At 35.9% G+C, this 24663-nt stretch overlaps 1 protein-coding gene across 6 annotated transcripts in view; it reads left to right on the top strand.

Annotated features, from left to right (window-relative positions):
• Positions 1 to 24663, top strand: part of LOC139963777 (early estrogen-induced gene 1 protein-like) — a 56825-nt gene that overhangs the window by 3954 nt on the left and 28208 nt on the right. For all 6 annotated transcript variants that reach the window (XR_011791758.1, XR_011791757.1, XR_011791760.1 and 3 more), the window contains exons 2-3: positions 14237 to 14357; positions 15180 to 15323. Coding sequence is in view for 1 of the 6 variants with exons in the window: in XM_071964896.1 (XP_071820997.1) it covers positions 14237 to 14357; positions 15180 to 15323 (265 nt within the window). In the remaining 5 variants the exon portion in view is untranslated. The remainder of the gene's footprint in view (positions 1 to 14236; positions 14358 to 15179; positions 15324 to 24663) is intronic.

The raw sequence follows: 24663 nt of genomic DNA, 5'->3' as shown, positions 1-24663 counted from the left end.
ATACTTGAATCAGAAACCACAACAAAACATTTATAACCATGAATCACAAAATTTTCCCAGAACTACTTGTGTTCCTCATTTCTTATTGCATATTATGTCCTCTTTCTAAAATTACAGTACTTACAGTAATATCCGTCTTTGCTGTGTATGTGTAAGTAGTAAAGTTATTGAAGTTGAAATTCTAGTTTTCTTTCTAGTTTTGAACATGAGGATAACCTTCACACTTGAAATCATAAATGTATTCATCTATAAAACTTTCTTATGAAATACTGCAGAGACTTTATATGCACTAATACTATACATTACTGTACTGGTCACAGAACTATGTTCAAGATAAATTTATATCCAACTAGTGAACTATATGTACAGTACGTGTATACAGTACATGCAGGCAGGATCTAAATTGATTAAATAAATCCATGAAAATGTCCATAACTTTGCAGTACTGTACTATACCTCAGTTGATTTCCCCAAAGCAATACATGTGGAGAGCCTGTATATGTAAGTGTGTGTGTGTGTGTACATGCATAATTCATACAGTTTATCAATATTGAATCCTCAAGAGGACAAAATGGAGTGAATCCGGTATTGAGATTTGACAAACAGAGGTCCCATTTTAAGTAATATTGTTCTGGGAAGATTTTCAGGTTATTCAAGGTTAGCAGAATTGGAAATAGTAGGAATATGAATGTAAGTTATTGTAATTCTGAAGCTTAACCAGCAGCAAACTGAATTAATTACACCTTAGCCCACAGCTTATAATATGAACATGTCACTGGTCAGTTCTTGGTGTTTTCTCTATTGAGTAACATTACATATAAAGAGTCCATGAAATTCTTTGTTGTAGCAACTCCCTGCTTTAAAAGCTACTGTAAGTATGATCCACTAGAGATTCTTAGAAAACTAATTTACAGAGACACCTTTGGGATTTTGGCAGACTTTTGTAACCCATCCAAGACGCTGAGTACCTGGTTACATTTAATTTAAGTGAATACCTTGCAGCTGAGCATCCCTCAGGTATAGCCGTGCATGTCCCATACTGAACTACAGTATACATACTGCTGTCATTGGGAAAGAAGAACACATTAGTTTTCAATTTTACAGCAATTACTTGTACACCTTATAGTTGTATACTCTAGTTGAGGAAAACATTGATTACACCTGACCATAAAGAAATGAACTCTGTGGGAAATTACAATCTTGTTTATTTTCTTATGAAAGTATTGACATAATCTTAATCAACTAATATCTTCCTGTAAGGATGTACAATGCACACAAGATGCTTTTTCTCTCACCAATGCTGTTTATAGTTTTAAGGTGATTGTACTACAGTACTGTAACCTCATGGATTTTATTTAGTTTTTTGAGATTGTGTTTGGCGTTATAATAACTTCCTTTGTTACTGTACTGTACAGTACGTCCCTTTTCATTGATGATTCTTGTTTCACTTTCCCTAAACTATTTTGACCTTAAAAGCAGATCCAAAGGTGAATGGAAAGCAAGCAACACTGTGACTACAGTAGTTAGATGATTGAAGTATATATTTAACTTATTTGCACAGTATTTACAAGAAATGCAATTTACTTTGATACACTATTACACACATGTCATGCATCTTTTTGTCATTTATTATACATTTAATTTATTACTCAGTGATTGAGAAAGTAGATATAAACAGTGCCATAGTCAATCTGCAATTGAAACAGCTAGTTTAGTATAGTGATGTGTACAGTTCACACTTGAACACCTTTCCCTAATTCTGGATGCTCTGTGGGTCCTGTGGGATTGGTCCAGGTATACATCCCTTCACCCAGTCCCTCTTTCAGTGTCCAGTGTCCAAGTCATGGCTAAACTAGATTTAGCCAAGTTGATATATACCCACAGGGGACCTATAAGTGCTGTACAGTCTGTTTTGTATTAAAGTCTTTATTGACATGAAAAGCTATGAAATTATGCATAGCTACTACTGTACATGTCCTCTTAATCTTTTTCTCTTTGATAAAAAGTACAGACTATGGCTTCATATCTTTGCAACTGTACTACTGGACATACCGGTAGTTGGAGTGATTTCTACTAAAAACACACAAAAAAGGGAGAAAAAAAAGACAAAGACAAGCATTAGTTTGAATAAATCAGTTTGGCAGACCCATTTGGCCCCTGTAATGTCTAGTAATTCAATTCTCCATACACCAACTTTTAACCTTTCCTGTCTTCAGACCCTTATAGTCCCATAACATTCCAGACTGCCATGACAACTGTAAGTAACCACTCACAACACACATACACAGCCACTACAGCATGACATCAGTTATAAATGCAGTTTCATAATATTACCAATTGTCCTCAAATTAACATTACAATATAGGAATTAGGTATACCCCATGATGAGAGGAGTCAAGCTGTCCCAAACATGTCACCTCATTTTCATGTTTGTTGGGTATGTGCTGGGTACACGGTAGAGTTTGTTATGATTAATACAAGTTACTGTTTTTTTGTTTTTTTCTCGGTACTCAAGAACACACTATGTATGTCTCACATTATACTGCTTTCCCTGATGTATATATGCACTATATAGGACTAAGCTCTGTCCATGCAATCAGTAGACATAGTGTACGATGTTGTCTTCGGCTCAGTCATTTGAGTGAGCCTGTATGATACTAACATCATACAAATAAAATAAAATAATAATCAATCAATCAATCAACAACAAAAAAGTGGTTTCGGAAACAAATATCTTTGCATTTGTGTGTAGTTTGACACCAGTTTTCACAGCATTTGATGAATTATTTACCTTTATTACCTTATTGACTATTTAGTAATTTATATTTCCTGTGCCTATGCATTCACATAATGATATTATGATAATGTAAACCTTGTAAAGTTAAATTGCTTGAAGTCACCATAGCAACCCAAATTCTAAGCAAATGTCATTAGGGTGACTGTACAAGTTAAAGCCTATTGATTCCATTCAACAATTACTACTTATTTGCTAACCTGACGAACTTCAATTGTACTCAAACAGAAGTTCAAATGACAGTCACCATTATTGTGTTCAATCCTTTCAATTCACCCCCATAGATACTGATGGTTGCTAAGCTGGCTTTACTAGCAGTAGTACTGTAGTTCTGTAGACTGCAGTGGAGAATTAGGAAAACATTTCATGAGCACAATTAGAATTATCTGATTTATCACTTTGATGGACATGTTCAAAGAGATGGCCCAGAATAGTGTACACGTAAATCACTAAAGCCTATGTACTTAATGATATAGTTTGCTAATTGGCTTAATTATTGGGATATTCTGATCATACTACTAGCTATAATAGTGCTCCACAAACATCCACACACATCAAGTACTGTAGGGTACAGGTATTTATACTGTAGTTTATTTATTTAAATGCAACTTTTTAATCAAAATTTGGTCCTAATTTTTCCTGAAATTCATCCTACAACAGCCAAGTACTGCATATAATACTCACATGGGGTTGAAAAAGGTAACTTCTACAGCACTATCTCTGTCCAATGTATGTCCATGTTCAATATGATCAGCAAGTACTGATACATTTACATTAGTTAATGCATCATATTCAACTCATAAACTCGTGAATCCAGACCCATTCATTTGTAATATTTGTTAATGACATGCAGAAAGCAAATCAGAATTTTTAAATTTTGGTGATTGCTTTCTCTGATATTTTTGCTCTTGACTTACCTGGTCTCAAAACAGCTACAGTATTGTAATCTTATGATACCTTGTCTACAGTGCTAATAATCCTTTAGCATACATTAACTCTCTCAGCAATAAAACAAGACACTCATTCCATCCCCTTCCTCACCCTCCCCCCAGGTGTGTATGTATGAAAAAGCCTTTATGAACCAGATATATTCCCTTTTCTATCCTCCTAACTCCTCCCTTCTCCCTATTTTTCTCGGCTCCATGTAATCTAACGATAACACTGACCAATCATGATGAATCATGATACCACTCCCTGATATAACATTTTCAGTGCAATATGCCAGAATTTTCATTTTATTCAAAATTAGAAATGCTTACACCTCTATTATTGTCAGATATTAGAAACTGCAGTCGGAGACACATGGAGTTGTTCAAACAGCTATCTGCTCTATCATCCTAGTTTACTTTTTCCTTTGATAATGCCTTTTAACAAATTTATGGCATTTAAATGTAACAAATAGCTTTGAGACACTTTGCCTACTGTTCATATACAATGAGTTCATGTTTGTATTCTACTTGTACATTTGCCACCATGTACATTGATCAGCATAGCAACCGTGCAGGGAGCTCCTGTTTACCAGCTCTCCCTACACTGTACTTCTACAAACCTACAAACCATCACTACTTTAATGGATGCTGCAATTAACTTGAAAAACTGCCAAAGTTTTAGATTGCTCAGAGAGACAAAGAAGCTCAATAGAAGGTCACCAAATACCAGAATGTCTGGCCACATTCCATTGCATTGTTGTGTTAAGTTGTGTGAATAACAGAATTGTGTAATACTGGGCTACTCCGCTGGGACTCACAGGAAGAGGGACTCTTTGGTAATTGCCTCAAGAAACAATTGGAATGTTGCTCCTGCTTTGAACAGCCTGTTTTCAAGTGTCCCATTGAAATTACTGCATACAGTGTACAGTATTTATCTCTTCATGTACTAAGGCCATTCAAGAGGCATCACATCTGCTTTTGTGCATGGTGGCAATTGTATTGTAACTCTGTATTTAAGTACATTCATTTTCAAGGGATTTCAGAACTACTGTATGGTTATATGTTTCCAGTACTTTCTCAAGTAATTTGTGATACAGTATGGGTAGAGTGCCCTGGATGTCTTCCATTTCTTAAGTCGTACAGATTTGAGGACATATCACATGGTTAAAATTATAAAACTCAGTTTATGTTGGAGCTATACATAAAAGCGTTCTGTCTTTTGGCTAAGATTTTAAATCTGATCATGTGTACAGAATAGGTCACTGACCAACCTTTAACTTGATCATGTGTAATTTATCTATTCTCTTTCCAAGGGACTTGATGTTAATAAGTAATTCACTGGACTCAAACATCATCAGGATCGCCATGGTAACAGTCTTAATATACTGTGTACAGTAAAGGAGGCCCTGGGTGTGAGAGTCAATCAAGTTGTTTGATTTAAATGCCCAGGCTCCCTATTCTGGGATGATATTTCCTAAAAATTACCTTAAAATACACATTAACTTGGACATAAGGTTTCAGTAATTTATGTGTGAACATGCAAAAAGTACCTTAATATATATACATTTTAAGCTCAGACGTAAAGTTGAGTAATTTATGTGTGGAAATAAAAAAAAAACAACAATAACCCTAAATTAAGAAAGTATAGTAATCATTTGGTGGAATAATTGGGTCAAACATGGAATGGACTTTGAGCTTTAAAGTCATACAGTTTTGAATAAACTATCTAAGGCCTACTCCGTAAGCAATCCAGGCATTAAGATTTCAGTATGTATCCAGAATATTTCTTACTCTCACTCTACGGTGTCTAGAGTGAACTGGTAACCTTTTTATCATTGTGCACCCTCTGTGACCGGACCCTGCCTGTCAATCACTTCACTTCTCGTTTTCTACCATCAAAAGTTTTTAGAACGTTTGTTTGTCTCAGATTTTTCATCGATTTGAAACTGTTGTAATCCTCGACTTCTTTTGGTGTTTATGGAAGAGGCAGAGCTTGCTCGTAAGCATACTAATAATGCAATATTATAGCAATATCAAACCCAGTATTATATTAGATTTGTATAAATTACCTATTGCAGACATTAATACTGGAAACCATACAAATTAACAGCAGAGCTCCAGACATATTAGGTACAGTAAATTGTTTGGTAAGTTACCTAGTATGTACACAAGCACAATTGTACAAAACATCTGACATGTTCTTACAGTACAGTTTACCATTTACTTATTACATTGATAAACAAATATAGTCATATATTCAGTACTTTATCAGAATATGTTAAACGCACTTTGCTGTGTGAACATAAACAGCACTGTATGAGAAAATACATCAAACAAACCAATGTTTACGTAGCAAAGTCATAGCTTGAAAATGAGTCACTAATTATCTTAATGCAATGTTGCAAAGGTTCTATTTTGGGAATGCATACATATATACACACATACACATACGCACACGTACACATACATACTGTACATATATACATGCCTACGTACATACATTCGCACATGCCACATCTATACATACATACATACACGCAAACACACATACAAACATGCATGCACACACACATACTTACAAACACGCATACCAACATACATACAAACACACATCTATATGCACACATGTACATATATGTATACAGACATACCTGACATATATGTTTTCATACATATTACATACATACATACATTTTAAACCCACAGTTATCATTGATAAATCCAAATGATATACAAGGTGATCAAAACAAATATGCTGATCTTAAGCGATGAGTATTTCATGCGGTGGCACGTATGTACACAAACCTCAGGGATCTACTGTAGTACATTCTAAACAGTACACTATATACTGTATCCAAGGTGATAGTGCATGGTTCATTTTGTATGTGCATTGGTATTATATTAAAACCTTGAGTTGGTACCCTCTAGAGGTAATAGCCTTGGTGATTAGCTTTCTAAAATTAGATTGATATGTACATGTGTGCTTCCTATGAATATCTTAGACTGCAAGATGTGTCTCTCAGACAGCTAAGTAACGCTATACAATTCGTACACATTCTGTGTTGGTTAGTTTGTTTGGCTATGGAGCTTGCACAGGTTTTGATGCTAATTCTATTAAAATGACAAACTTCCTCCGAATTGTTTTTTTTTTGCAAGACGTGCCTGCAGGGTCTTTGAATTACAGTGTCTACATGAATGTACGTGATTGTGTGTTAACTTTCCTTACAAGCACATGTACATGATATGATGTACATTTAAGATACCTACATGATAGATGATGTACATTTAAGATACCTCCAGTATAAATATAGTTTTTCTGACTCTCTGTAATTCTGTGTGATTTTTGCTTAAGAAATGGGAGAACTAGAATTACTGTAGCTATGTAAAGGAGTGATAAATCTACTATATATTGATATCATACTTTCGCCCTCAAATGCATTGCCTTTTGGTATATGATTAGAAGGGGAGGGGTGGAGGTGGGGGGGGGGTTGTTGGGGAGGGATGTTGGTATTTTCAGGTGCTGCACATATGGCTATTATACATTCAGTATATATAGTGCACTTTCTCTGCTAGATGATCTGAACTGCTAGAATGATCTGATTATTAAATGTATAGTTGTGATGTTGTTAAATGATATTATGAATTATCTTATTGCCATGTGCAGTATTAACTTGCTCACTATACAAAACATGTGCACTGCTTTATAACATTGAGAATTTGAGACAAAAAAATCTGTGTCATATATATGCTTACCTCTTTCTTAATTTCTTGCACACTTTTTGATCACTTGGAATGTAATGAAAAGTATTAAGTGTTAGTGGTAATTTGATTACTATCTTTCATTATTTTGATATCATATAAGATAATCTGCAAGGTTATAACGTCCAGTGATTCAGCAGTTCATATATACTCAATTAATTACAATGGTGTACGCTAATAATTTATTGACATATATACTCAATGACAATGGTGTAGCTAATGATCTATTCACGGTTATACAGTATACTCAATTAAGTACCGTTTTTGTTGGCATCATGTCATCAAAGTAAACATAATGGTAACAAGCCTGCATGTAAACCATCTCTGATTAACTCTCACAGAGCATTTCATGTTTCTCATCTCATTAAAACAGTGACTGACTGATGATCCATTTAATAGCTCTGTTTAATTGTAATCACAATCTCCTAGTTTAAAGCAACAAAATCCCTCTCCTTCATCAATTGGGGATTGAAATTTAAACATCAGACCCGGAGATAACCGATGTTCGGCCAAGTGCCGACAATCAAACTTAAAACAAATCTCTTGGTGAAATGTTGTGAACATTTTATAATGTGAGATCCACACATACAGTAGGATGATATCGATCAATTGATGAATGCCTGGTGTGTTGAATGATATCCAAAAACTCCACATTACGGAAGAGAATTTGATTTTAAAACCATGTTGCCAGGCATCATCAGTGTTGCTTGAATAGTTCTAAGCAGAGCCGTACAGTAAAATGTGGCTTGGGACACATCTCTGTGGCTTGAGTATCACTGTTGAATTTATGCAGTAAAGTACCATTTGCTTGAAGGCACTGAATTGCTTGGAGGTGCTAAATTGTGTACAAGATAACAAGGTGATGGTATGTATGTATATCTATATGCCAATAGTTATCAACAAATTCCTTCTTGAGATATCTGTATTACAAACAAAAATATTTTTGGAGGTAAATGAATGGAAGATTAAGTTACAGTTATTTCTCCGATGATCCCAGTCAAATGGTCTCGAGGGTGTCAGCACCATGAGATGAAGCTGAGTGGGATTGGAGTTATTCTATCTCCCAAATGGCAGCTTACTAATTTAAAATCCATCAGTGGTACATTCTGTACTTGACTAGGGGGTGTATCTGATATGGGCTGTTGATGGGGTCCTGACTATTTCATGAGAAGCCATTAATATCCTTCTTTATATTCTGAATCATTTTGATCTCTCTGTTAAAAGTCCTTTCAGTTCTCACATTTCAATATTGATGCAATCAAATTATATACATACCAGTCCCCCTTGACAACAAGGGGTTTGGCATCATTAATTGATTTCACCTTATTACCTGTCCAGGCCTTTTTGACATGTACAGACTTGTCAACACTCCATCATTGCTTCCCTGGATAGAATGTCACACCTTGTTAGTATAGCTTTCATCATGAGGTGTCAGACATACTGTTCTTGTACCAGCTGAAAGCAGCCTTTTCATGGAATGACCAGGATATATTTTTCCTGGATAACCTTTCTGAAAAGTATATTGACTGCATGATAGATGTACTCCCTCCAGGATGTACACTGCTATTCATACAGTATATGAGTATAGCCGCTGATGATGCAGCTCGCTAATGTATTCAGCATCATGAGTACACAGTTATTTCTGCAGATACAGTACTTGAATTATGCAGCTGTGCAGTGTTGAAACACTACTAGAGGGGGGGGGGGGTTAGGAGGGTGGGAGGGGGTGAGGAGAGGAGGTTATACTGTATGTGTATGGAAAGTTGTGCTTACTGAAGTACGAGCAGTGAAACAATGTGATGGTGTATGTGACCATATAGCTGAGTATTGATGTCTTAATTTTTAGCATATTTGGACAAAGGCAACTGCATGGATGACTATTAAGTAGATTTGCATTCAGTAATAATAATATCCAAAATGATTGAGCTGAAACTTTTGGATTAATTTATACTGGATGAGAAAGGATCTTTAGTAATTCATCTAGTAATTAAGAGCCATATCTGCTTTACTTCACACATTTATGTACCTGAATGTGCATGTTGCTGCTTGGTGGCCTACATTCCTACAGTATGTTAGTCAAACTGTCACCATTACACATGAAAAACCTCCTTTAACAATACCTGCAAAATTCATAATTTGTCCATTTCAAAGAAAGAAATATCTGTGTGAAATTGTGTACGTGCACAATTCCTTAAATTATAAAGTGAGATGGAAGGAACAAAGCTTTTATTCACTGTACATAGTACAGTGCACTATTTGAGGGCATGTTATTGAAGAGAGTGAATCTTGCTGACTGTTAAGTTTTTCTTATGAACTGAGGACACGTTATTGTCTTACTGTAGGTTCACATGGTCTGTGTCCCTTTAATGATAATGCCCTACCCTTCATCAACCTTGGAAGTTGGCTGTTCAAATGCTGAGCATTGTTTCAATTGAAGCAGTAATAGCTCCATGATTGAAGTAACCTGTCATGCATGCATGGGTAGGCTACAGTGTTATACAGTACATGTAATATGATATTCCATCTCAAATGTTGTTGAAATGATTGAGTGACAAGCAAGGAGGGATATACTGTAGGTAATGATTTTAACAATATCAGCACTGACTTTGCATGCATGCTACAGTATGCAGACAACATCACTTTGTCTACGTGACCATGCATGTACTATTAGGGTTTACAAATATAGCAGCACTGTTTATATGCCTTACTGTATCTAGATAGTCAAAACATAATGTTTGTTGTCAACCAAAGATGAGTGAATAGGGAGTACATGTTTCTTAACTGAGTAACATTACCATAGGAATCTGCATCTGTAGAGAGTTAAGGTGGACAATACATTGGGCTAGTGAAACTGTACTGTAATCTAACTAAAGTATTAAATCTAACTAAAGTAAACTAAACTAAATATAATCAGGCAGGTATACTTCAAGATGCTTAAAGGTTCCATGTGTGTTTGCCAGATTTAAACTTCGACCCTTCCAGCTTACTGCCCTAAAATGTAAATGCAATGGTCAGTGCATTGTTTCACTGGAGACCACCCTACAGTATGCATGTATATGCAATCTATCTCAAGGAGATTGAATGCGGTACTGATGTACATACAGCCTGTGTAAATAATCTGTCAGTGTGAAGATAAACATCAGAAATGAAATTAACTTCACAGAACATATCAGTACTTGTAACTGTTGCAGGATTCTTTAGCTTCTTCGACAACTATGAACGTCAGTGTTGATTCACTGATAATTTGTACAGTAAACCCTTCTGCTCAACTTATGTGGAGGTCGATTCATTTATTTATTGCATCAGACCGCCCTTTAATCATAGACCTGTTTGTTTAGAGGGGGCAGATTCCTGTCAGAGGTGACTGAAATGTCATGCGTGACTGAAATGTCATGCAAAGTTTTTTATGTCTTTTGAGTTTACACAAAGTTCATTCTGGGATGGTTGCATTGTATTGGGGGGGGGGGTTGGGGGTGGGAGAATGGGTGACCAAGCTTAATTCCATTGCCTGATAGTAAAATTCAAAGTAAGAATAAATAGTTCAACCAATTAACATTGCAAGCCGCCGGAAAATGCTAGAAGATTGGTCAGTCCTGATATACTCAAACTGACAGATTTATGCATCTTCTTTCATACACCTGGTTAATTGAACCATTTTTAACTGATACTCCTGGTTAATTGAACCTTTTTTAACTGTCTAATTTTACCCTAGATGTTTGTTGATTAAAGAAATAAATGTGAGGGTGAAGACACGCATCCATGAGTTATATATTCTGGAAAAATTTCAGCCGGCTTAAAGCATGTAAAAGTTGGGGCCAGATACAGTGATGTCCTTTAACTCCTTAAATTGTAATTGCTAGAGGCATCTCATGTATCTCGAGATTTGAATCTCAAAATATAAACATTGTCAGTTGAGCTGAAAGCACATACAGTACAGTAGTCCAAGAATTCTGCAGCGAGTTTGATACATATTAACAACTGGCTACTAACTGCAGCAGCTGGGTGTTAATATTCCATGAAGCCTTTCACAGGGAGTACAGTATATATATTGACAATCTCCCTCCATTAGGTGAGGTAGATCTATATTGTTGACAATCCCAGGTGTTTGCCTCCACACCATATGTCATCATTTACAATGAGTTATGGCGAAATTTAGAAAGTGCATGTTTGGAGGTTATGCCTGCTTTAATTATATTCTAAGAAAGTCGATTGATGGATATCCTACAAGTGGAGAGGCTATCTTACTGTAGATTACTGTAGATTAGGAAAGTTACAGAGGGAGATCTCTAAATGACACAATTGCTAATAAATCAGTTGCAAGGTATAGAGCCATACATATTTGTGAACCAGCTTTCATATCATATTACTGTATGACCACAAGATTGGACAAAATAATAAACAATAAGGAAAAGGAAATAAATATTTGATGTGTAAACTATAAGAGTACTCGAAATTTTATCATAACAATTGATTTCCGTCTTAGGACAGTCATTGAAGTCATGCACATATTAATGATGCACATTGTTTGATTTCAAGAAAATAACAAAATTAAGGGGAGCTACCTTTAATATCATTCAAAGTGAAATTTTTCAAATATCCATATCCAATTTAATACTACAGATCTACAGTTGGTACTTTTACAATTATTTTATTTTACCAAAAATTTACAATTTTTAAGTTAAATTTAAAAATTATAAAAATTTAAAAATTTACAAGTGTTTAAAATATTAATATCCAATTTACAATTGAGAGACTCTGTTTGACAACCGCTACAAAAACTGCGAACAGTTTAAACTTATTAGTTGTGAACATGTTGCAGTAATGTACTTACAGTACTTAGCTAGTCTCTATTGAAATGGTAACTAATTTGGTTGTTCCCCTCACAAACCACACAACACTATTTGGAATATTTAGTGTGTACTGTTTGTACATTTCAAATAAAAAATTCTGTGGTCTATTCTGAATTATTTAAATTACCATATAGGCTATTAAAAAAAAACATACTGGAAAAATACTAGAACTCTAATATGGTAACTATTATCTTCAACGTTGTATTTGCATTATGGCAGATTTGCGTGGCCATTTTTGTATAGTATTTTGCTATGTGATACAAGATACATTATTTTTCTGACATTTGATACATTATATACTCATTGTCATGATTTAAGTACTTACGCATATATGTGTATCAATGATGCTCAAGTACACAAAGTACATAAAGATAAAGTACTTAACATATGACAGAGCATGCAATGTATGAAAGTATACAAGGGTGCTTGCCACTTAATGTAAAATTTAATATGCAATATTCAGTAAAATTCTGTTTGGTAAATATGTTTCACATTACATTTCCATAACAGCTAGACTATGCTGGTTGTATATCTTTGCCAGTAAACCCATTATTTTTGACTGTAATTATTTCAGCATGACCGGTAATTATATAAAACAATCGCAACTGTGCCTTGCTATCCAGCTTCCATTGGTACAACTGTGCATCAATTGTGCATTAAATTTTAAGTAGTGACTTTCATCTATGCAGTGGCTCTTGTACGGCTGGTATACTAGTGCTGTTTGTTCAATAACACTGCAAGACAGTGAAGATTGATGAGGACAAACTTCCTTGCCATTTAAAAACCAATTTATCTGTCTCTGTGTAAATGTCAAGTTTGAATGATGGGGTACAGAAATCATTCAGAAATATGTCTTTAATTGCCCAACTTTTAGCATAGCCTACCGTAAATAAACTGTATGATCTAACTGTTCTCTATAATAATCTTTTGTGCGAGCCAAAGGTGGTTGCCATTTTGTTATATCCAAAGTATATCCAGATGAAATGAAAGTTTTCTTTTTCTTTCCTTTTGAAAGGAATTTAGGAAAGTTAATTTCCTAAACTTGTAGCTGTCACACTTAGTAGTTAGTAGTGTATATTAAAGCTGTGCACATTGTGAAGGTCCACTAGGTAATAATGTTCTTCAAACTATAACCTTTGCTGTTATTCGGTAATTTTTGCACCAATGCAGTGAATTAGCCATAAATTTTCGATGAAAAATTTGTGTGTGTGTGTGATACATGTTGTGTGACTTTATGCTGCATGACATACATGTTATTATCAATATGGAGCTATAGTACTACCTACAGTATCTGTAACTGTATAGATTTCAAATGCAAGATATCTGCAAGTTTTCAACAGTTGTCATACAGAATACAGTATGTTTATAATTTTGGTAGTACAGTAGATGTATTAAATAGCTAGCTCTCAACTCATATTATTCTTAATATCATCAGCAAGTGAAAATATGTTGATTTATTTATACTGTATGAAGAGCATACTGTATGCTGTATATGGCAAAGAGTAATGCCAACACTTATAGTTTGAACTGTGGTGCATACAGTAAAACCATAAACACTTTACAGGGTATTACAGTAGGTCATTGTTTCTGTAGATATACAGTAGGACTGTACCACGCACAGAAGAACTCAAGTCTGGTAAAAGAAGGTCAAAACTCAAATCTGAAATCAATTTACACAGATGATAAGAATGTTAAGTACGTGTCTGTAAAGTGTTGGGAGTTCAGAGGGGAACTGCACACTGAGCTATAAAATTTGACAAGTTATATCTACATTTGTTGTATAATGTATTGAGTGTCCTATGATGAACTGAATCACTGTAGAACCTAGTATTGACATGTATACATACATTCCCTTTAACGATATCAACCTTTCAATGATTTCCTCTATATTCTTCCTGTTCCAGGCAAGCAGTACAGGATCACATGGTCCACTGGGGTGAAAAAATTAAATTCAACTGTCGGATGAACGCCAATGTAACAACTGGTGTGCTGGAACCGTGTTTATGCCGGGTATCTGTGAGAAAGGTACAGTAAGCTTGTAGTATACCATATATGAATGAAACAACGTTTGGCATGATAATTACTGCATAAATATAGTACCACTCGTACCAGTTAACAAGATATTTGGCATTAAAATTTCAAGCAAAAATGTGCTTATATAGTTACTCGATCCCTTCAAAATAACCCATGAACTTCATGACCAGAATATAATACAGTTAAGGTCCAATTTGTTATAATTTTGTTCATCTCATTTCACTATTGAACATTTTCTGTGCATAATGCAGTATAAATGCCTCTTTTAATGGCAAACTGTTTAGCCTTGAACGATGATGCATCTGGAGCTAATGATCTTGAGCACAACATACTAGTATATACTGCAGCTAACTGTTACATTAGCTGTAGGTGTTTGCTACCCTTATAGTATGTCCTAATGTTAAAGGTGTGTAGTTGTGTCTAATCTGTACTGGAAATTAGGAGGAATCTCACAAAATTTAACCCCTTGTTCTATAGTGTATGAACCAACACACATATCTGCCCAATAAAATGCCATGCTCAATGCACGTTACATCAGTATGGACGGTACCATTGTAGCAAAATAAAATGGTGAGAGGGAACGTTGATAATGTCTTCAACTGAACACTTATTAATAATATGATTCGCTCTTCCCTGCACTGTAACAAATTTGATATTTGCCATTAAAGTGAACATCGAGGCCTGGGTCACCGTGGTGTCCTAGATTTGCGCTCTGTCGATCATGATAAACTGCAGCAATTCAAGTTGATAATTATCTTTTTTTTAATGAATGTGTACGATTGTTTTTTTTTTCTTTCGTCGTTCCCAATTCAGGAATTGAAAGGAGGTAAATCATATATGAAATGTGGATTCGTCAACGTCAATCTAGCAGAATTTGCAGGTTCTGGAACGACCACCAGACGGTATCTTTTAGAAGGCTATGATAACAGTCATCGCCAGGACAACAGTATTCTTAAGGTAGGTTTATTGTTTTTTAGTACATACTGTATCAAGAGCTGTTAGTAATTGCTTCTGCTTTTAAATTTAATAATCTGGAAATTAGCACACTTCCCCCATAAAACGGTGATTTAATTGCCCACAACCGTTTTTAAAAGCCAAACTAAATACAGGAATAATTTTAATAGTGTAAAAGTTTGCATAGCACGTTTGAAGGCTACAGTATGAACTTTGCCTCTTATAAAATACTATGGTTCTGTGTACAAATACTGCTATGTACATCTTTAGACTTGTATGGCAATTTGCCCATCTTGAATAGCATTATGCGATGCGATACAGGATAAATTATTCACTGAAATATATGCAATACCGTAACGGCACGTTCCCATTGATTCGGGGATTTACTTCGCTCCTCGCTTACCTGTCTCCCCACAACCCTAGCACCCTCGTTCTGCTGTGCCTAGAATGAACTGGTAACCTTTTAACACTGGGGTTGTGGGGAGACAGGTAAACTTGACACTCATAAATATCCAAACAGTCAAGTTTTGGGATTTACCCGGAGGTAATAAGGGACCCAGACCACAAACAGACACCATGATCGCAATCTGTGGCCCAAACTGGTTGTTTAAACACGAGTAAGCAGACTCTGGAATTTAGCGAAAGTAATAAGCCACGGTCACGGCAAGCTGGTGGAACACCTACTGCAATGATTATTTACGCACGGAGGGTGCTGACCGATTTCAATCCACCTCTGGAGGTGGATTGAAAGATCCGATCCTGAACAGTGTCCCCACGTTAACAATCGTTAAGTTAAGTTAGGCTTACCCGAGCTCAACTCAGAGCTCAGGGTAGACTCTGGAAACAGTGAGTTCGTAATACTGCAGTATAAGTCCCATAAGCAGTGGCGGAGCTAGGGGTATTGGTCAGGGGGCGAGAATGGTCTGTAGGGGAGATTTGGACACTATCTAAGCGGAGCGCCACCACAAGTTGGCGCGGAGCGTACAGACATTTTTTGAGTAAAGATACGCCCTAGATCGCCGGAAATGACCCTTTCCGGGCCTTGCTAATTTGCAGATAAACGAAGAATAAATAGGTGTCATCGCCATTTGTGACAACTCGGAAGTTTATATGGGTGTTGAAAGTATTGCGCTACACCATAGGTAGATAAGAGCGCAATAAAAAAGTAAATAATCGCGAATAAATAAAAAGTGGTAAAAAGCTGAAAAGGGCGCCAGCAGTCTATTTGAGTCCGTCAGGGGGGCATCCTCCCCCCCCCCCCGACTGTATGGACGCTCCGCCACTGCCCATAAAGCTTACATGGGGTTCAAATTGAAACATGTATGATCCCTGTCCACATGGTAAAATGTGTTGGAGAGACAGAGGGCTGGCTATCTCACCCCTTCCCAGCTCTGATAGCTTGATAATGTCTTTTTTTTATAAACTGAACAAACCAGCCATGCATGGATGATTGACACATGTTAAAGGGACATTCCAGTGTCGATACTTCTGTGCTTAACATCTTTTTCAGCATTGATCTTTCTGTCAAACCCTCACATCCTGATAACATTTTGTATCCTGGAGATACAGGTTTGCGATATTTTGAGAACAGGTTGAGTAAGTTGATATCGTCATGTCAGTTCAACTTGGTTTTCCTTTATAAAGTATATTTGTGGATAATTTTCCAACTGGGGGAATGTAATATTTCTTAACAATTAAACAAGTATATTATTGATGAAATTCAAAATGTCAATGACATTGAAAACTTTCAAAACAGAAATCAACAAGGACAAAATAATAGGAGTAAATATTAAATTTTGAAAGAATATTTACCATGATGATATCATAGAACACTAGAGAACACCTACTACAATCCCCTCCCCGCCCCTGGACTCTCTTGCTCCCCCGCCCTGACCACAAGAAAGGTTATTTTATCAGGTCAAAAGAAGTTAACAGTTAAACAGCTATATTAACAATACTCTGGGGAACAAGATATTGAGACAGCATTTGTAACTAACAGTGTAGGATGTTTTACTCTTCCTCCATATTTCACATTGTTTGCTACCAGAATATTCCTGTTAACCATGCCTACTTACTGAGAGTGCATTAATTAGTGAGATGCTCTAGTACCATGCCTACTGTGCCGTAGATATGAACACATTTTCTTCATGTAATAGGACCTAGAAAGCAGAGCTGAATGGGGTTGAATGAGAATTAAATCAAATAATCCTTGATTTTGATCTCCGTGGCATAAATTTGAGCCTCAGATGTTTTTAAGTTTGATTCAGATTACAGTATGTAACACAGAGACTGCCAGACACCTACATACATTTCAAATCTTTCCATTTACTCAATCCAATAACTGATGTAACTGATCAGTAAATTATGTTTGCTTTATATGATCATGTTCCTCATTCTGTAATCATCAAATTTGTTTCAATCAGTGTAATGCACACCCATTCTTGTGTTATGTTTAACTGGTATTCATTTCACTGTCATTGAAGTACACACATATAAGAAAACCTACATACATCCAAGGTTCCTGAAGTCTTAATTGTGTCAAAAATTCTTTGAACTAAAAAAAAAAAAAAGAAAAAAATCAGGTTCCTTGATCAGTAGATATCAGTTACCAGATTAACTTTTCAGTTCAGTGAGCATGTGTTCTTGTAATTAAGCAATAAAGGCTCCAATTCTGCGGACTGAAGGTTATACTTCAATTAGCAAGCTGACATTATGCAAAGTTTGTGATTTTGTCTAGATGTTAATTATAAGTTGCCTTGTGTTGACTATTAAGTTGTCTAATTACAGAGCTCTACAACTTTTTTGTTTTAACATGTACGGAATTCTGTATCGTATAATTTTGAGTGTACTTGTAAAATGCTGGGTTTTGCATTAATTATGCTGACATAGATTCCTCTATTGATTCATTCTTTAGAACAAATTAGAAATCGAGTGTGCTATAAACTGAAAGCAGGTCTATTATTGTGTCTGTTTATAGGACACTTCATTATCTGTATATATGTGACAGTATTACAACAGTATATGGTTGGTAGGGAAAGTGTCCATTTTGTTAGCTAACATTGAGTCATAATTCAATCTTCAATAACACAATGGTAACTATCGTGTTGTATGTGCTAACATAACATAATGTACCACTCTCTTAATCACTGTTGAACACAAAGAAGGCAAATGTAGCACAAGTTTCAGCATTTTTAATATGTTCTGTTGTTGAGCTTTGAGAGTAAATTTGACTCTTCTCTGTCTATTGTAGTACTGTACATATGAGAATAAGACCAGTTACAGTGTACAAACACTGCTTCAGGTACTTGAGTTAATTGTGTGTGAATCAAAACAGAGCTGCAGTCTCTACAGCTGCTGAGTTTCACACCTTCAATTACGATCCATCAGGAACGAGTCAAGCAGGGACTACTGTACTGCATGTATCCAGCAAAATTTAGGTCAAATTCTCATCTTCCATTAGTTAACTGGTCTGTATCGTGTCTTTTGGCAGGTTAAGAATATTTTTTTGAGAATTGTACAGTGTGCACTGTACTGTTTACCCATTTCCACGTATGTGGTAGCCATGGTTGGATTCTTGATTTAATGCTGTAGTCAACTACTGTCTGCCTCAGTATACTGTATATATATATATATATATATATATATATATATATATATATATATATATATACCATACAGTACCTTACTACCTTGCTTACCTGTCTCTTCACCACATTAGCACACTTGATATATATAGAGTCTACAGTGAACTGGTAACATGAGAGCGTGGTGGCCAATTGGCTAAGGCGTCGGACTCGTGATCCAAGGATTGCTGGTTCAACTCCTGCCTAGTTCACTACGTTGTGTCCTTGGGCATGATGCTTTATCTCAATTGCCTCTCTCCACCCAGGGGTTAAATGGGTACCTGTGAGGTAACTTTGTCATTGGGCGCAGTATATAACTGCAGTCGCCTGGAGGGATTGTCTCTGGGACAGGTTATCATTGACCAGGGGTAAAATATCGTCTGTAAAGCGCTTTGAGACCTATTGCTGGTATACAGCGATATATAAAAGTGGAATGTTATCATTATTATCACTGTTAACCTTTAGAGAGAACTCACTATATAAGACCCTTAGTGACCAGTCACGTAGGCAGATTGCCATTCGCAATTTCAAAGTGTCCGAGAGTGTCGTCATGTCATCGTGGACTCAATTATCTGTTTCGAATCTACAAATTTGCTGTACGGTGTTCTTCAGCCATCACGGTTGTGAAGTTTCTGGGTAATTTAGCGATCTTATCTGTAGTGTCAGATGGATGTCCTGGAGCAATTGATCCCTGATATGTGTGGAATGCATACATTATATGATCATTGTTATTTTTACTGTTGATAATATAAAAAGAAAAGGGTTTCTGCAATGCTATACTTAGTGGAATAGAACCAGAGAATATCCTATGTCTCATTCTCCTTCAATATCTGGAATCTAGCATAGTCATTTGTCTGCCCCTGAGGGTAGTTACGGTGCTTGCATAGACTTCAGAATCCAAACCCTCAATTAATTCCACTCGAGGCATTGTATAATTCATCTGTTGTTTACCAAATTCTAATCAATTTTGACACAATCTGACTCTGAAGTTTCAATAAAAATGAATCTGTTTGAAATTAAATTCATTGCTACCCTTATACTGTATATGTTTTCCCACAAAAATCCAGGGCATGCAAATACTGCAGAAATACTTGACTAGCTTACATATGAAACAGTCTCTGTACTGCCAGTACGTGAACATGCCCCAAGTGTGAACTAATGCGGGGAATTCTATTTTTTGAAATAATTTGATTCATGCGCCAAATTGGATTTTCTTCATTTCTCAGAACCAGAGGTCTGAGTTTGATCAAATTTTGAAAATATAACATTAGATCGGTGCATTATGTACTCTAAAACTGTTGTTTTAATAATAGTTTATAGTATTCTTCTGTGACCTTGTGTAAGTAATCTCTACAGGGTTTTTAGCATTTGTAAAGGGATACCAATATGACCCATCCATTGTGAATAATTTAATACTAAGATCAATTAAATCTGTTCACTTGCTCTATTGTCTCTGTTTTAAAGGCATTATTATAGTCTTCTTCACATATAGTCTTCTAACAATTGCCACATCAACCCCAACTTGTCTGTAACAATTGGCCTATATTTTTTTAACCTTTTGTGTGAAGAAACTGTGTTTTTAGAGGTCACGCTTGGTACAGGAAAGTAGGCGTCTTTAATTATATCCATTGTGCAGTGAATTAGCCATTGTCAACTGTATTTGAAACTGTCTATAGGAAAAGATAATCATGAGTAAGTAACAAGATGGCCTTTCACTTTCTCCATTGAAACAAAAGACACCACAAAACATGCTAAAACCATTGCAAATGCCGGAACTTGGCATAAACGTGCACCAGTGGTTTGTAAATAGAGCAAATAAGTCACTTAAATTTAGAGTTTTTCTTAAGCTTTTTTCTTCAGCTCTTCTTTTCAATTTTGTTGGTTAATTATACTGTTTAATTCTCTAATTGATACTGATAGGAGCCATCATGGGTATGTGACACCCAATAAAAACATAAAAACAAATTACAACATAATTATATAAACAATTAAAAGTTATAGTAAATGAAACAATTTTTGTCTTTTATCTCAGAAAGGACCAAATACAGTTAGTCACCTACTGTGCTGCAGTAGTGTGCTTGTATACTGTATGTATGTGTATCCGTACTGTGGACAGAGTGTTGTGTTTGCATCATTACATATATATCCTACTACTGTAACACAATCAGAACAAAGTAAAATATATCACCGATTATCTAGTTTCTAACCTTTCTAGCATTAAATCACAATGCTTGTTTATTCCAAACAGTGTTACATTACTACGATGCTTTCACAGCATACACCAGTCACTTATCTCCATGGAATGTGTCAATTTACTTTGCTCCTCCCTTACCTGTCTCCCCATAGCCTTAGCACTCTTAGCAACCTCTTAGCAACACTTTGTCAACAATCTTTGTCTCGATCTTACGAAGTAGGTTAATATTTCACTCAACTCAATCTGACAAAGATTTCTCTGCTGTTACAGTCACTTCATTGCTTCCTTATTATAGAGTTATTGATCATTTAATCGGCCCTTGTTGTTTCCCCTGTTGGTTTCTTTCTTCTCTCCATCTCTGGTCTACTAATCCTCTTATCATTTAATCCAACAGTGAAAATTTGTGTCCCACAATTTTGCTCTGTTTCATTTTCATTTGCAAACCTTATCCTTGACTCCATCCTATCCTATAGTGCTATTTGCTGACCACACTAACATGTTTGTAGGCTACTGTATGTCGTTCTATCTAAATATCTAAATGCATCGTTGAGGCCTAGTTTATTTGATAAATTTGGCTAAAATTGTCATTATCATCATCAAAGTGATGAAGGATAGTTACCGATGACAATTAGTATTTAGAATCATGCATGGCACAATACATTGCCATATATTTACTGTAAGCAAAGGGCATATGCACATGTACAGTATGGTGGAAGGTTCATAAGAGCCTAAGTTGTGTCTATTGACCTGCTTCAGGAAATACGATCACATCTGTTTTCATCCTGTGTTAATTGTACATATTTTACAACTTACTTTTCTCTACTGTGCTTCCTGTAATTCTTTATGTTAAAATGATGTATTAAAGTGGTCACAGCACTTAACTGTCATCAATTGTCATATAAGTGAAATGGTTAGTTTCATTTCCATACTCAATCCCTTTCATTTGCTTCTCTTTTATCGTTATACCATCAATTTACTTCCATTGTTCTATACTGGGTGTATTGTTTCCTGGTCAATCAATAAATTATGCATGGAAATATATACCTAATTGTTCATCTATTTATAACACAAATGGTCAGGCATCAGAATTGAGTTCACTCCAACTGTCTCCCGTTTATCGATCCGGACATGTATACTATAAATGGTTTGATCTACGTACTGTAGCTTGTTCTGTATACATGTTTCGGTGACCCCCTACACCTGGGGTATAATTTATCCAGATTGTTGTATCGCAAATTGCTATTCAAAATGGTCAAGTTGCTGTACAGTACATAATAGTACAAAGATGAGTAGCAGTTTTTATACACAGGAAACAAAGTATTTTATGAGAGACCAAATTCAGAGCCTGAAAAAAACTGCAACACAAGAGTTGAAGGCATTTTTATTCCCCACTCCTATCAGGGTATTTCTCAGAAAGTAGCGAAAACAGCAGGAGGCATTTGCGGACAATAACTGGACTTGACATTAAAGATGGAATTTCAGGTGTATTGCGTAATCAATGACAGCTTAATGTGAATTGTGGTGAGGCCTTAGGAGCCAATTTTCAAAGTGAACGTATTCAGTTAAACAGGAAGCGGTTATCTTAAAAATTGAATATTAGAGAGTTTTGAGGTTACTGAATAATATAAATTGTCTTTGATCCCTGCCTTTGCTATTCCTTTAATGCGTTTAGAGTTTCAGAAAAAGTAGTCATTTTCGGGCTACATGTATAACATGGATTGCACAGACACCAATTCTTAACAGAACATCGATCATAACACACATCTGCATACAGTGTCTACCTTCTAGCTGAAGCTGATTCAATTCTCATTAATCCTTTAACGTTACTCGTTATCATTTCAGGATTATTTCAAGTAGGCCATGAAGATGGTAGCTCACAGTCTGTTTATGATACACGTCACACTCATATCTACAAAAAATGAGTTAGTTTAGACCCCTCGGAAGTTCAACGTTACCCTACTGGGCCAACGTCTGTAGCCCACTGAGTGACTCCTGGAAATGACAAAACAACATGTGATTGTTTGTGCCTCTGTTTTTACCTTAAACAGTATAATAGAGCTCTTAACATTTACAAAAACTTGGTAACATAAGAGTACATAGCTTACAAAACTTAGTAACATATCATCGGAAGTCGGTGGTGGTGATTCAGAAGTGAGTCAAGCAGGGCAGAGTGATATAACGTTACATATCTTTCATTATCTGCTACAGTATATAGTACTGTAGATCGGATCACATGAACAGCTGACACTAGTACCGAGATTTGCTAAATACCAAAACCAGTTAGGGTCTTGGGCTTGAATGCTACATGTAAATGAGGTAGACTTTATAATGTAACAATATAGGGAAGGAAATAGAATATGATTTAACATGACCAAACTGTCCTTATCAACTCCTGCTATATACTACAAGTTTCATCCCTGTGAGTTAAACCTGTTTGTTTGGCTATAACAAGAAGTAATATTTGAACTTCTAGTTTGCTTTATGGAACATGCTTAATATAAAGTGCAATAAATTTATGAGTTTCCAGAGTTCATTTAAGATTGAACGACTTTTGACCTGTATGAAAGATCATCACGATAAGTATATAAGTACTAGCTTTACAGTACAAGTTGTCGGTGTTACACATCTATGGTGCGCCTTGTGTTCCATAAGTCCTGAAATTGACATATGTCAAATTGATGTAGTTTGCTCCTGCTCTGATTGGATGAAATCTATGCCTAGTATATGCCATAAGTCCTGGTATTAACATAAGTAAGTTTCTCCTGCTCTGATTGGATGAAATTGAAGCCTGGTGTGCCATACGTCCTGATCGAATCAGCGTATGTCAAATTCATTACATGTATCGGTTTCTGGTGCTGTCATTGGACAACCAGTGTCACATGTTGTTTTCTTGTGCTCTGATTGGAAGAAATCGACATATATGCAAGTCAAATTAAATTGCCATATATGTTAGTTTCAACTTATTCAGGCAACTTGGATATTATGTTGTGTGAGGTCTGGTATGGAATGAACAAGGGTGCCAGAAAAGGTGGGACAAGTGGGCCATTAAACCCCTCCCCCTTCACCCAATACTTCAGGTGATCATGAATTTACCTATATGGAATGAACAAGGGTGCCAGAAAAGGTGGGACAAGTGGGCCATTAAACCCCTCCCCCTTCACCCAATACTTCAGTTGATCATGAATTTACCTAAAAATGGGGAAATAATTAAACTATTACACAGATAGGTAATAGATCATTTGGCCCAGCTCCAAGATGACCACTGGTGTATCTGCTACTAATGTGAAACTCGATCTTGCTCAAGGATATTGCTCTATTGAAATGTACTTATTCTGCTCTGAAGTTCTAACCTTCTGTCAGTACTACAGTGTACACTATGAAATTAACTTGGCTGTAATTCTTCTTCATAAAACTCTAAAATGTGGAAATTCTCCTGCTCTGAATAAAAAGCCAAAAGTGCTTGATGAAAATAACAGACATAAACCATGTATGAATTTATGTAATATGGATCTGGTTGCTAAGTAGA

This window comes from Apostichopus japonicus, chromosome 22 (genome assembly GCF_037975245.1).
Source record: "Apostichopus japonicus isolate 1M-3 chromosome 22, ASM3797524v1, whole genome shotgun sequence".
Lineage (NCBI taxonomy): Eukaryota > Metazoa > Echinodermata > Holothuroidea > Aspidochirotida > Stichopodidae > Apostichopus > Apostichopus japonicus.
The sequence above is the reverse complement of the archived record's forward strand: the minus strand, read 5'-3'. Positions and strand labels throughout refer to the sequence as shown.